At 32.3% G+C, this 15,668-nt stretch overlaps 2 protein-coding genes across 3 annotated transcripts; both read left to right on the forward strand.

The window, feature by feature from the left end:
• Positions 1–6,689: 6,689 nt before the first annotated feature.
• LOC107482174 (uncharacterized) lies at positions 6,690–7,473 on the forward strand. Its single transcript, XM_016102573.3, has one exon. The coding sequence runs from the start codon at positions 6,785–6,787 to the stop codon at positions 7,256–7,258; it is 474 nt and encodes a 157-aa protein (XP_015958059.1). The 5' UTR covers positions 6,690–6,784; the 3' UTR covers positions 7,259–7,473.
• Positions 7,474–7,692: 219 nt separating this feature from the next.
• On the forward strand, positions 7,693–14,722 carry LOC107482270 (pentatricopeptide repeat-containing protein At4g32450, mitochondrial-like). Of its 2 annotated transcripts, XM_016102715.3 has the most exons (3): positions 7,693–8,162; positions 9,217–11,455; positions 14,399–14,722. In XM_016102715.3, the coding sequence occupies exon 2, from the start codon at positions 9,281–9,283 to the stop codon at positions 11,438–11,440; it is 2,160 nt and encodes a 719-aa protein (XP_015958201.1). In that variant the 5' UTR covers positions 7,693–8,162; positions 9,217–9,280; the 3' UTR covers positions 11,441–11,455; positions 14,399–14,722. The 2 variants fall into 2 exon arrangements, with proteins under 2 accessions (XP_015958201.1, XP_052115360.1); XM_052259400.1 differs by lacking the exon at positions 14,399–14,722 and having other exon boundaries at positions 9,217–12,382.
• The last annotated feature ends 946 nt before the right edge of the window (positions 14,723–15,668 follow it).

Here is a 15,668-nt window from a genome sequence, read left to right on the forward strand (position 1 = left end):
TCAAACAAAATATATCACGGATGAAGAGAGCATGCAAGAGATGTTTTCAGTCTACTACAAAAATCGATTACGAGTGTCATTTACCGAGCTGTACATTGAGTTCTAGTAATCTAAAGCCAATCGAAATATCGAATAGAGAAATTACAACAGTGACAGCGAGGATGAGTTTGAAAACAATTATGAGGTTATTGAGCTAAACGAAAACAATAATGAAGCTGATGACACCATGGAGACAGATGTGACGGAAGTGATAAATGCACTAGTATTCGTTTAAAGAGTCATTTTTTATGCGCACATCAGATTTGGAGGTTGTGCATGCACTAAAATATCCTAAATATTTTAACGCAGGTATGTAGTTTAGATAACTATATAGAAGTTTTATGATATAAATATTACATTTAACGTTAAATAATATGATTATTATTAGATTCTGTATACAATTAGTGATGTGTAACTATGTTTGTCGAATATTTAAGAATTATATGTTTATATTATTTATATTATAAATATTTATATATCTATTTATGTATACCTATTATATATTTTGACCAAGTATTTAAAATTTAAAATCTATGTATATATTTATTTAAATTTAGATAATATATTGATATTATTATATAACCGTATATAACATTCTTATATTATATTATACGGTTATCGAATAATATAATTTATATTCTTTTGTCAACATAAAAATTATATATTTACGTGGATGGATATATTAATGTATTTTATATTAATATTTTATTATAATTTATATAAGTATAATTTATTTAATGAAATTTTATATATTTATATATATTTGTATATGTATTTTTGTGAACTTATGTCATAATATTGTTGTAGTAGAGTCTCTGGTTGTGACAGATGGTGAATTTGCCGTGGAAATAGAATTTAGTTTTCGCGAATCTATGATTGCGGCAGTTAAAGATTATGCTATCCGAAGAGGCGTAGATTGCTGTGTGTATGAATCTGAATTCCAAACATTCTATGCCAATGTACATATTATTCAATATCATATAACAATTGATATTACTGGTTAGCCAATGGAAAGAACCGCAGAGTTCCAGGAATCAGGATAAGAAACGGTATACGAATTTAAGCCCAGATATGCAACAATGTCAGTGGGCTATCAATTTTTTTACAGTCAAAGCGAGATGCTCTACATAATACTATGTATAAGTGTGCTAGGGATGTCGATCCCCAGCTAATTTCGTGTATCCGTGAGAAGTCACGAAACAATGGAATAAATTTTCAGTGAACCGCTGACCCAGACTTATGAGCAAATAAGATTGACCCAAATAATAACAATGTATGGCATTTCACGTACTTTTTCATGACAACTCAATCATTCAAAATTAATCCTTTTTTTACATTTCTAATCCAAAGTCATCATGATGTAATTTTTGCTGTAATCATTGGTTCTCGGTGCAACTCCAAATTGATGTAAGCATTCAGTTTTTATAGCCTCCTGACTAGTCATGATTGTTCCTGTCAAGGGAAGATCATTTATCGAAACACCTAGGATTAGAGCCATATATTCCAACATAACGGTACACTCACCAGTCGAAAGATAAAAAGTATGAGTATCTGGATGTCATCTCTCTACTAGAACTATTATCAAAGCTGACTGAACTAGGATCACTCAAACTTGAGATAGTGATTAAAATTCAATGGCATGCACAAAAGGCTCAACAATCGGATTGTAAGGCTCAACAATCAGATTGTATAATTTCGATCGATTCACGTGGATACATCTCAAAATTTGTGTACCCTACAAAATATATAGACGAATAATTAACTCAAGTTACCTTATGATAATTAATCATACATGAGTACAAAAACTTATAATTAACATTAAATATACACCTGAACAAAAAATAAATTAACCTCTCTACTTAGTTGTCATTATCATTAAGCTTCTTATCAACAAAATGACCATTATTATTTATATTTTAACACAAAACCTAATTAATAATTATCTTCAATAACTTAATTATTTAAATTATGACAATAATTAGTTCAAATTGCTATCTATTTTGTTACAAATATAGTTTATATATTAAATTAAAATTACTAATTTATATTCTCATACAATTCAAATGAATTTATCAAATTATTCACAAACTACACTCCATTAATATAATGATTAACATTTCTTAATTAATTCATTATGGAGATAACACTATATAAAAACTATCAAAAATCCCAAATTCAGGTGATATCAATAATCTTAATCATTCTACTAAATTCTAATTACCATTCTACTAACAAATACAATTAATAAATCTATAAAATAAATCTAATCAGATGGTATCAATAATTTTAATCATTCCGCTAAATTTTAATTACCGTTCTACTAACAAATATAATTACTAAACTGTAAAATAAATTTAAGAATTCTAATTTATATTCTCCTACAATCTAAAATAATTAATATAATTATGCAGAAATTAAACTCTATTAATTTTGATTATTAATAGTGCTTAATTAAGTTATTATGTCACTAACACTAAATAAAAACTACCAAAATTTCAACAACAATTGTCATCAATAAAATTACCCATTAAACTAAATTCTAATTACTATTTTACTCTAACAAATACAATTAATAAACCTATAAAACAAATCTAATCATATAATAACAAATATTCTAATAATTTTTCTTCTTCACCTACAGATTATTATTAACGTAAACAAACAAATTAACTAACGTTTTATATATATATATATATACACACACGCGTGACTAAACTAACAATTATCAACGGACAATATATGTTAATATATACCATAATATATGTTAATAACTACAATCTATTTACTATAAATTACATTAAGTCTACAATATAATTATTTTTTTATTTATATTAAAAAAATTTAACAAAAATATCCAAAAATTACACACAGAATCTAATCCCAATAACAGTGAAAATACTATTTCAGTCCCAATATACAAATAAAAAAGCATCAGCTTGAGTCTTGAGACTAGCTCAAATGGCACATGATGATGTCTTTTAAATGTTGCTGTCGGGTTTATTTTTCGATTAAGTTTGGATATAGGAGGTAATAGTCGGAACAAGACAAATTCTCAACCATAGGAGAAGATAACCAAAGATAAGTAGAGAAATTAACAAGACACTAAAAAGAATCAGACATGCATAAAAATAGGTGGACAAAGAAAGTAAAAGTATTGGCGGTAAAAGAGAATCTGAACTGGCTACAGAGAAGTCTGATCGGCAGTACGACGAAGGCAATTAATTTTAGTTCCTTGAAGAAGATGATTGAAAAAAAAAACTGCCTCAAGTTGTCCAAGTACGGGAACTAGGAGCATATAAAATTCTTTTGACTTTTGATTTTGTATTGAATACAGAAGCATATATGTTTAAAATGCATAGTCTCTTACAATTCTTCCATAGTATATGGAGATGAGATGAGACGGAGCAATGTGAAACTCGAAGAGTGTTGTTAGAATATTATGGAGTTCCGTTACACGCGTGGTCAGCAGATACCTTTAGTATGTTAAGAGCTCAATGGGGAGAAGTAATTAGTTGTGACAAAGTGACAGAATCGTGCATGTCTTTTAATGTTGGACGAGTGTAAAGTGATACTTGTGTCATGGATATGATTAATGAATGGGTCCATATCACAATAGGTATCAGTGGATTCGATGTGCTAGTGAAAGAAGTGGGACGGGAGGCTTTAGTTTGAATTGTTATGAAGAAATTAATGGAGAATGTGACTATAATTGTGAACAACGAAAAAAAATTTTGGATACGAGCTTAAGGAGTGCATGGGCTACAAAATCGGCGGTTTTCAACGACTAGGCAGCCGATGTGGTGATGGGGAGCTGAGGGAGGATGGAGAAGATAAGGGCAGGTTGGTAACTCCTGAAATTATTTTGAATGAGTGGATTAATAATTATTTAAAATAAAATCAGGTAAAAACGATAACATATCAACCAATTTATGAATAAATTGAAGGGAGAACGGATTGTGTGGAATGTGATTATATTAATAATGAAACTAATTCTGAAAATACAGTTACATGAATTTATGAAGGTAACTTTAATGGGCTAGTAAAAAGGGACAAAAAGAATAAGAAAAAGAAGGTTCTTTATAGGTTTGGTGTTAGGCCCACCAATTCAAGGATGTCCCAAAAAAGTAGGAAAGGATCTTTGAGCCTGGTCTCCTCAATCAATTTACTATTTTTATGTAGATAAATTACTGGTTGAACCGATAAAACCGGTTCCACATAAATAAAAAATATAAAATAGTCATAAACTTAAAAAATTCAAAATACATATCTTCAGTTCTTCACCAACATTATTGTTTTTTTGGGTTCCAATCAATGCATCAAGAGTTGATCCGTGTTTTTGCGAAGATGGTGTTTCTGAGGGTGTATTCGATGAAGCCATTCTAGAACAATATGGGGTAGCAAAAGTATAAAACAACAGCAACCCTAAATTTCTTATTCCCTATTTCTTATTCAGCAACCTTAAATTCACAGAATAAGCAGATTCAACAACTTTAAATTCCCTATTCAACATCACCTATTTCAACAAGTAGATTCATACTAAAAAAAAGTCATAATTTCAACAAGCATATTCAAGCAGAATAAAACAGATTCATCATTTCAATTTTCAACAAGCAGATTCAAGCACCAAATAGTAGGGGTGTTCATGGATCGGATCTGATTTGTATATTCGTGGTATTTATTCGAATCCGATCCGAAAATTGCGAATACCAATCTAATCCGCAAAGCTATCAGACTTGAAGCATGCAGTGAAAAAGATGCTGTAGAAGATGTCACTCCGGACTCTACATTTACTGCAACCACAGCTGGTGGTTTGGGTTTTGACGGAAAGGATGTTGACATGGAAAATTTAGCAGCTGCTGAAAGCGAATTACCCAATACCTTTTCGACCTCTTTTGCTTCATCAAGTGAGAGAAATCAAGGACGTTAAACTGCAACAAAAAAAAAAAACAACAATGCTACAATCCTATCAAACTTAGTTGAAACTTTTAAGGCTGCTGTTTAGGATCAAGGAAAGCATGTGCAAGTACTAGCCAATGCAATGTCTGGGGTTAATGAGCAAGTAAATCTTGGCTGAATGTTGAAGAGTCTTGGTTTCGACACAATGAAGATCGTGCAAATTGCAAAGAAATTTGTGCAGAATCTAGAATTGAAGGAAATCTTTTGAAGTTTAGACGAGAAAAAGGCGGCATTTGCAAGAGATATTATGGAGAACTTTTAGCTATTGTTGGTGTAGTTGGTCTTAGTTGTTAACTTATTAAGGTATATTAGTAAACTTATTAGGGTCTTTTGATAAACTTATTAGACTTCTCAATGTTATGTTTTTTTTTGTTTGTTTGTTATGCTATACAAGTAAAGTGCACTTACTACATTGCAACTCTTTTCTTTGTTAATTTTCTGCTATTATGCAACTAAGTTATCCATCAGGTGAATTTCAATTATATTGTGAATTTTTTGCACTTAAGTACAGTTGAATTTTAATTGTGCAGTGTAATTTTGCACAATAAAATTGTGTACTTCTGCAAAATTCGAATCAAAATTTGCTTTATAAATAATGTACTTGTTGTGTTAATTTCCTACATATAATATTTACAGCCCGAGTTCTTAATTCCTGTACTTACATATTTATGCAAAATAAACAAAATAGACTCTAAATACTATTAGCTGAAAACAAATAAGAAGTTAAAATAAATTTTTGAAAAGTCACTTTTCATTCAATTTTCAATTCATACAATTTCATTACAAGTAAAGGATCCAATAAACAATTATGTATTTCCTGAAACTATACCAATGAAATTCTCATGCTATTGTTTGTCAGAATTTATTGTACAAATATAATGGCAAATAAATATATATATGAAGCATGCCAAGAGCTATCACAAGATACTTTTTTCATTCAAAATATTTATGAAAATAATATTCGTCGGTCTTGGGATCAAAAGTTGCAGTTGTCTCAAGCCCTTGAACATTGAATTTCCGACAACTAAATTCTGTTTGTGCATAACAACCAATTATTTACATCTTATAAACCAAAGGCAACTATTTCTGCTACTGTTCATCGGTGCCTAATCTTTTGATAGTAGGTATAAATATTTCCTGCAAAAAGAATTTTAATAACAAAACTTTAGTAAAAGCACAATATGCTTTGATCTTACAACACATATTGTGTTCTTTTGGAATCCATAACTTCAGCTCTGCGCACTAGTATTATTCATCAATAAATTTTCTAACAATACAAACACAAGAAGAAACTGAGTATACCCAATGAAGATCCATAAAGGCAAAGAAGACATGCAGATAAGTTGAGATATTGATAACTAAAGATTTATTAAATAGCTTACAAAAATTTCTTCAAAATTTATTAACAAAAAAAAAATATTTTTAAAATATGATAATAATATATAATCATTAAATATATATTCATAAAAATGTTTTAGTGGCTGAGTTTTATAGAGTGATTAATTTAGTGGCTCAGTGTTGGTATATACTTAATAAAAATACCCCAAAAAATTTCAGATTACATATACAAAAAATTTGTTAAATAAAAAAAATCATTTGCTACTTTTAAATTTTTTTTTTAAAAAATTTATCGATTTTTTTCGCTTTACTTATCCATTAATGAAACATAAATAATGGGAGGTTGCCAGGTCACGTATACATGTATGTAACAGTAGCACCCTCACTCGCCAAATCTCAAATCGATCCGATCCCTAAACCTTCAAAACCATAATCATCATCATCCGCCGCCATGTCTCCCCAAATTTCAACCATTTTCATCATCTTCTTCTTCTCCTTCTTCTTCTCAACATCGCAATCATCACCGTCGCCCAACACCGACATCCACGATCTCCTCCCTAAGTACGGCCTCCCAAAGGGAATCCTCCCCGACGACGTCGCATCCTACTCACTCTCCCCCGATGGCCTCTTCCGCCTCAAGCTCCGCGCTCCCTGCTACGTCAACATCGCCGGCCACCTCGTCTTCTACGACGTCGACGTCACCGGCAAGCTCACCGAAGGTTCCGTCTCCGGTGTTTCTGGAATCCAGGCCAAGAAGCTCTTCTTTTGGCTCCCCGTAACCGGAATAAAGGTCCACCGTGATTCCGGCACGCTTGAATTCTTCGTGGGAGCGTTGTCGGAGGAGCTCCCCGCCGATCAGTTCCAGGATGTGCCCAAGTGCTCCCCCAGGGCATTGCAAATAACAGAACTGGTGTTGGATGAGTGAATGAGTATCTTGTGCTTGTGAAAATGACTCAATGGTCGATTGGTGGTTATGTTGGGTTAATTTACCTGTTGTTTAATCCAGGGGTCAGTCAATCACGGTACATAAGGATCCAGGATATAAAATGTATTTTTCTCAAAATTCAAAATGAGTTGTGATGATGCTATATCATATGTGACATTTCTATTTTAGTAAATTTCTCTTTTCTTCTATCCAAATCATATATCCAATTACAATAATAATATTACTGTTACCAGGGTTATCTGACCTAAAATTGGACGTAGGTTAATACTTGTAAAGGATTCCAATATTTAAATTAATAATAATTTTAAGTAAATTTTTAGTAGATTGAATCTTAAAAATATTTAAAAATGTCGGTATAAAGCTTGCGAAACAAAAAACAAAAAAAAAAAAAAAAAAAAAAAACAAAAGAAAAAAGTAGCAGCTCCTCATCATCTTGAATACTAGGAATCACAATATCAGGAACTCTCTCAAAATGCGACACTCCTCTCTGCAACTTTTGCCCAAGTTTTCTGTCTCGGTCACGCACTCACCGTTTCGGACTCAGCCGCTCGTCGCGCTCTGTGTCCTCACAGTCTCAAGCGCAGTCGCCGCCTTCCTGCGCTCGCTTCGCCGCGGCAGAAACAAACGGAACCAGCTTCCTCACCGTCACCGTCTCGCACCCAACTAGCGAGCCTTCCCCGCGATTGTCGTCGCCGCGGCAGAAGCAGCAGGTCCCGGGGTCGGTCGTCGTCGCTCTCTGTCTCGTCACCGTCTCACACTCAGACGCACGCCTTCCGTGCGCTCCTTGTCGCCGGCAGCAGAGGCATCAGGTCCTGCTGGGCTGGTCTTCGTTTGTCTTCTTGCTTCGGGCCTCGCCGTCATCTTCCTTTACGCAACGGATTTGGTGAGTTCTCCAGCAAATTTCCCCTTTCTTTCAGTTTCAATTTTGTTGCTGTAATTCATCACTGCATTTCTAATTTTTTTTTTGGCTGAAAGTTGAATTTGTTGCTGAAAATTGAATGTGTTGCTGAATGTCATGTCACTTAACTTAAATTTGTTCATTGCTGAATGAATTTGTTACTGATTGAATGTTGAGTTTGTTGATGTCTTGCTGAATAATCATTTAGTTAAATTCTTTTATTGCTAAAAATAATTTATATTTGTTATTGATTATCATCACTGAAGATTGAAGCTATTGTTGTCTTGCTGAAATAATCACTTAGCTAAATTTTTTGTTGCTGTTAACCTGTAAATATTCTTTTGAGCTAAATCTTTTGCTGCTGAAAATTATTGTAGTTGAAAATGAAGTTCATGTTTTTTGTTTTTTGCAAATCAGAATAAAATTCTTTAGTTAAATTGTTCTGTTTGTATTATTATGAATTATTCTTGGTATTGATTTGTGAAACCTACACAAATGTAGATATAAATCCAAATCAAAATGAAGGAAATGCTGATTGTGTTGTAGATATAGATACCCATTTTCAGATCATTCCTCGGATTTGATTTGTTATCTTTTGTTCTCTCTTGTTCATTTAAATTGAGAAAGTATTTTGTACCCGTGACTAGTTTATTATCTCTTTTTGCATCATTAGTTATGTCTAAGAATTAATACTTGATTGCTGTTAATTTATTTGTGATGACATGTATTTTAAGTTTTAACTTTTGATGTTAATTTATTTTTACTTAATTATGACCGGGTCAACCGGGTGAATTAGTGACCCCACCGATTGAACCAATGACCCAGTGGTCGTATGACCGGATCAATTATCGGTTCGGTTTTGATAACTATGCTCTCTACTGTAAGTTTCCGTTATGCAAAGGATGAAGATTGAGTTTGCATCATTTTATTTCTTTACTGCATCAATAAACAATTATTGCTTTTTTTTAGTTATATCTTCTATGAACTGATTATATATATAAGATATATTTTCATTTTATTTTACTTATTCTTTTCTCAGGTTTTCAAATTACTAATAGCACACACCACTTTTGGCAAACTAGCTGGATTTTCTTTTCAGCCTCATGCCATCAATGTCTTCTAATAGAACCTCACTACTTAAATTTAGTTCTCTTCTGAAGTTCCGGAATGGTTCTTGTATGGGTGACTCTGCAGATTTTATTAAAACTCTTAACTTGTTGAGGACTATTAGTACTGCTGCAGAAAGGTCAGAGTTTCAGGTTTCTGGCAGTAACCAAACAGATGATTCTTTAGGTTATCGGATGCAAAACAATGCTCGGTTTTACGGAGAAACCCAAAGTAACCCAGTTTCACATCAGAACCAGCTAGTGAGTAGGCGCAGTCCAGATTATTCTGCTAAAGCAAATGCAAATGGTTCTACCGGAGGAACTTCGGTGGGAAATCGGCAGAACATAAACCAGAACTGGGGTCATACAGAGGTAATTCGAAATGAATATGGGAATAATTTAGCTGCTCGTGGTGGAAATTTTAGTGGATCGTATGGAAATAATCATGGCGGTTCCGGTAGAATTTCTTATGGAGCTGGTCAGGTTGCAAATGAAAATCATATAAGCATCTCTAGGAATTCAGTTCAGAACAATTCCTTTGGACATAATGGAGGGGTCAATGGCTACTATGGTCAAAGCAATACAAGGATGCAAGAGAAGCAAGTTGGGGTCGGTGATTCAAAGGGAATTGGGATGCATCAAAATGCAGTTACTGGGAACAAGAATTGGACACAAGAACCCAGAGGAAGGATGCAGTATCCAAATGCTCATAGCTCGCCTAGGCTTTCGGAGTCTCCAGGAAATCTTCTAGGGAATCTTCCTACAAATATTCGTAATCCGCCACCAAATGATCATTACTCGGGGAGTAATGAGTTTAGTCAGCGATACTTGGGTACTGAACAACTTCAGCAAACTCCAAAAAATGGTCAGTATTCTCCAAACTGGAATACTGTACAGGGATCAACATTTGCTTCCGCAAAACCTGATGGCGTATCAGCTGAAGCATCTAATGATAGTCCATATAGAGGCACACTTGAGGAACTGGATGGTTTCTGCATGGATGGTAAAGTGAAGGAAGCAGTTGAAGTGTTGGAATTGTTGGCAAAATTGCATATTCCTGTGGATTTGCCGCGATATTTACAATTAATGCACCATTGTGGAGAGGCTAAGTCTCTTGAAGAGGCAAAAATTGTACACAGAAATGCTTTGCAATATCTGTCACCTCTCCAAGTCAGCACTTATAATAAGATACTGGAGATGTATTTTGAATGTGGTTCTGTGGATGACGCACTCAATGTGTTCAATAATATGCCAGAGCGCAATTTGACTACATGGGATACTATGATAACACAACTTGCTAAGAATGGGTTTGCAGAAGATTCCATTGATCTATTCACTCAATTTAAAGAAAAGGGACTGAAACCTGATGGTCAGATGTTCATCGGGGTGTTTTTGACATGCAGTATGCTGGGAGATATTGATGAAGGAATGCTTCACTTTGAATCCATGAGCAAGGATTTTGGTATTGTGCCGTCTATGGCTCATTTTGTCAGTGTAGTAGACATGATTGGTAGTAATGGGCATCTGGATGAAGCCTTTGAATTCATTGAAAAGATGCCAATGGAGCCAAGTGTTGATGTATGGGAGACTATGATGAATCTCTGTAGAGCTCACGGAAACACTGAGCTGGGGTATCGTTGTGCTGAGTTAGTTGAGCAACTGGATCCTTCGTGCTTAAGTGAGCAATCCAAGGCTGGCCTTGTACCTGTCAAAGCCTCAGACTTGACAAAAGAGAAAGACAAGAAAGTAGCAAGCAAAAATGTACTGGAAGTAAGGAGCCGAGTCCATGAATATAGAGCCGGAGATACTTCTCATCCTGAAAATGATAAAATATATGCCTTGCTTAGAGGTATGAAGTCACAGATGAAAGAAGCTGGCTATATTCCAGAGACAAAGTTTGTGTTGCATGACATAGACCAAGAAGGCAAAGAAGAAGCTCTTCTTGCCCATAGTGAGAGACTTGCTGTTGCTTATGGTCTCCTTAGCAGCTCTGCTCGCTCTCCTATCAGGGTAATTAAGAACCTTCGAGTTTGTGGGGATTGTCATACTGCACTGAAGATTATTTCTAAGATTGTTGGAAGAGAACTCATCATTAGAGATGCTAAAAGGTTCCATCATTTTAAAGACGGGCTATGCTCTTGCCGCGATTATTGGTGAACAACATGAACTTAGGTACTTCAACCCTTTTTTGTTATTGATAATCCCTCTTTATTATTCATTCGTTAGGTTAATATATTAAAACTATAGTGGCTGCAATTTGTGCAAGCAAGTTTTATATTGCTGACTAAGCTCAATTTACATGCAATAAATCATACAGTTGCTGCTTCCAGTTCCCGTGTGATTTGCAATATTGTATGGTTTGTTTTTTATAGTGCTTAAACTTTAAAAGTGAAAATCCCGGTTGTTCAGTTGTCCGGTGGGAGATGGACATAATAATACAGAAGTAGTAGCTACTGAAAGATTTAACTGTGTTTCTTCACAAGTTCACATTACAAAAAACTTAGGCCCGGTTGTGGTTGAAATCAAAGGAATGTCTGGCAGATATTTGTCTTGTCATGATTTGAGAAGAGAGAATGAGAGTGTGAGTGAGTGAGTGAGTGAGAGGAGTGCAGCTGAAGCTGTTATTGACATTATGAATTTGAGATTATTATGTTGTGCTTTATATATACAACAGAGTTGTAGCTTGTTGTGCAAGCTAGCTTAAACTATCCTAGTTATGACACCTGTAAGGTAGTTACAGCTGTCCTATCCTAGCTGGCACACTATCCCTTAAACTGTACTACTACTCTCATAATCTCTCCCATTAGCTCACTTTATCATATCTAACTCATGCTGATGAATTGCTAATATATCAGTATTCTATTATAGTTTTTTTTGGTTTTGAGTTAGCTTGTTGGTTTTCACTTCTATGAGCTGCGAATGAGCAAAGGCCTAAGTAAAGTCATTGCAACAAATGTTTATTGCCTCCCAAATTTAGATCTTTTTTTTTTCCCTGAAGAATTGGATAGTATCCTATTGTGACAGAAAAAGGGGCTCTTGTTTCTGATGATAGCTCTTTACAGTTTATGTCTATCTCATAATATGGCTGTATTGGTTAACGAAAAAAAGAATATAAATAGAATAAAGTATTGTTTTTGTCCCCAATATTTGGGGTAAGTTCCAAAGTTATTCCTAACGTTTGAATCGTTATATTTAAAACTCCAATATTTCAAAATTGTCTCAATATTGTCTTGCTGTTAGCGAACTGTTAACAGAATTTAACGGTGGGACAAAATTTAGACGACTTTGAAACGTTAGGGACTTAAATAGGACGAAAACATTTGGGATAAAAACAATACGCTACTCTTAGAAGAATTATCAAATCAAATAAAATGATAGTGAATTTTAACGTAATAAATTGTATTATGAATTCAAGATTTTTACTCATTATATTTTTTAATTTTGCTCTTAATCAATAATAAATTTTCTTATAATGAAAGTAATGAGACTAAAGTAAAATTTTAAAAAAATAAATTTATTTAAAATAAAAATAATGTGATTAAGAATAATTTATTTAGATGCAACAAAAAAAAATAATGAAATAATTATCTATCATAAAAAATTAATATTATTGAAGGATAAAATTAAAATTTATTTCAAAATTAAAAATTAAGTTTAAATTGAACATTAAAAAAATTTGGTATATTAAAAACAAAAATGTATAACTTATACTTTATTGTATATCAACTACGCTCTTTTGTTTTTTTTTTTTTCACAAGTTTATATACTAGTCATTCTACAAATATTTTATGATGAATAAAAAAATTTTAAAAGTAAAATTTAAAAAGATAAATTTACTTAAAATGAAAGTAATGTAATTAAGTGTAATTTATTTATATGTGATTAAAAAATAATTAAATAACTAGATACCGTAACAAATTGATAATATCGAACGATAAAAAATAAAAATTTATTTTAAAGTTAAAAATAAAGTTTATTTAAATTAAACATCAAAGAAGATAAGTACATTGAAGATAAAAAAGTATAATTTATACTTTATTATATATAGATCATACTCATTTTTTTTCTTTTTCTAGAAGTTTATTTATTAGTCATTCCACAAGTATTTTATGATGAGTAAAAATATTGAATTCGTAATATTATTCATTCCGTTAAAATTTACTTTCATTTTATTTGATTTGGTAATTCTTCTAAAAATAATGTATTGATTTTGTTCCAACGTTTTTGTCTTATTTAAGTCCTTAAACTTTAAGGTTTCCAAATCGTCTCAATTTTGTCTCACCGTCAATTCTGTTAACAGATGGTCACTTATGGAAGGACAAATGAGATGATTTTAAACGTTAGAGACGTAAACAGAATGATTTAAATGTTAGAGACAACTTTGGAACTTATCCCAAATGTTGGAGCAAAATCGATACTTTACTCATATAAATAATTGCATCCTGTTCAGTACTTGCCAAGGAGATTGTTCAATGGACAATCTGTTTTCTGTTGCAAAGCATTATTTGAGCTTTGAGAACATTATTTGAGAACATTGAAAAAACTTTTTACAATACTTTTTAGCTTTGGGCACCCTTTTTTAATAATTCATATAAAAGCTTGACTCACAAAGTAAGGGAGGAGCAGAAACATAAATAAAAAACGAGCATGATATGTTGTCTTTGCACCCAGCATACATCAGAATAGCAAACACAATGTCTTTTTGCCTTCCTCAAAGACTAGCTGTCATAGACTCATAGTCATAGAGCACTAGTGTCACTATATCTTGAGGTTATTATATTCAATTCAACTGATCTTGGATGGTTATGCTCATCAACTCTTCACCATGACTAGGTACTTCAATCAAAGCAAGAAATCTGAACAATAATCAACCTTAAAAACTGAACCAAACTGCATAATAAATATGACAAAACAACAGAACACTAAACAGAAGCTTCATAACCAAAGGTGCACCACAGTTGTATGTTTAAGCACATTGTTTTCTCTTTGCAATATGATGTTGAGTGTTGATTGCTTCACCCGTTTCTTTTTTGCCATTTTTTATGTTTAATATTTTTTGTTCACCATGTTATGCATCGAATATTGGATGAACCACACAACTATCTTGTTATGCAGGTGTATCATGAGTTCCAGCTGGATTGAATAGCATTGGTGATGATAACAATAACACTTCAAGCTTTCTATAGAGAACTTATTCATATATCTCATAAAAAATACAATAATCATATCCACGAAGAAATTGGAATTTTGTCTAACCAAGCTCTTCAGCACTGTTAGGAATGGATGAGGATTCAGGTAGCAGAAGACATTATTATCCTTGTGATTTTCTTTAGTAGTTTCCATATATTAGAAAATTGCACTCCTTTCTTGTCATGGAGAACTTAAATGTAATCGATTGATAGGTTTGACGTACAACTGTATAATTTAATAGTAACTTTTTGGACACTGGTGCCGAAAGTTTCAGCATTTTGTTAACTAAAAAGATCCTTTTTTTTTCAAATGATTTTTTTTTTAAAAGATGTTTAGAAAAAAAAAAGTAACTTTACGTTTAAATATCTCAAATAAAAATATTTTTTTATTTAATAATTATTTTTGGATATAATAATAAAAAAAGTTTTATTTATTTATTTATCATATTAAAAATATTTTTTTAAGTTAATTTTTTTTAAATATATAAATTGTAAATTCTAAAAAGGATGTTTTTATTTTTTTAATATTTTATTTTTACTATTAAAATTTTGACAAACATACTAACAAAAATTTACTGAAAATTTTTGTTTCTAACAATTTAATGACATTGAAACAAACACTAACTTTTTAAATTTTATTTAGTTTTCGTTCTTTTTATCATTGATAAGCAAGAACTTCATTGAGATGGGTGTTTTCGAAAATGAAATTGAAATAAAATACAAAACATATCACATGGCAAATGCTCGAGTATTACAGTACTCTAGAACTTAGTAACCAAACAAATTTTCTTAAGTTGACTGACTCACTGTAAGCAACTAAGCAGGTAAGCCTGTACAAGTGACATTTTTTTTTTTGTTTGGAGTAACTCCCAATGACAATATCTTGGCACATTATGAGTGGTTAGTTCACTAATTCGCTTAATCAAATGTTAACGATCGAATTCTGTATTGTGTATGCAACAACTCATTGATCAACAACAAATTCTTCAATGAAATTCAGTATTGTAGTGGATTAATTTTTAACTTGTTAGGTTATCGTGAATATGAGAGGCAATTATGGAGGTTTAATATTAAAATGAAATTCCTTCCTTCATAAAAAAAAAAGCTTTCAAGTTAGGCTCCCAAAATTTGCAACTAATAATTAAAATCACTACGTGTTATTCTGATAAAATTATATACTTATTCTACAATAGGTT

This window comes from Arachis duranensis, chromosome 3 (assembly GCF_000817695.3).
Source record: "Arachis duranensis cultivar V14167 chromosome 3, aradu.V14167.gnm2.J7QH, whole genome shotgun sequence".
NCBI classification, from domain to species: domain Eukaryota; kingdom Viridiplantae; phylum Streptophyta; class Magnoliopsida; order Fabales; family Fabaceae; genus Arachis; species Arachis duranensis.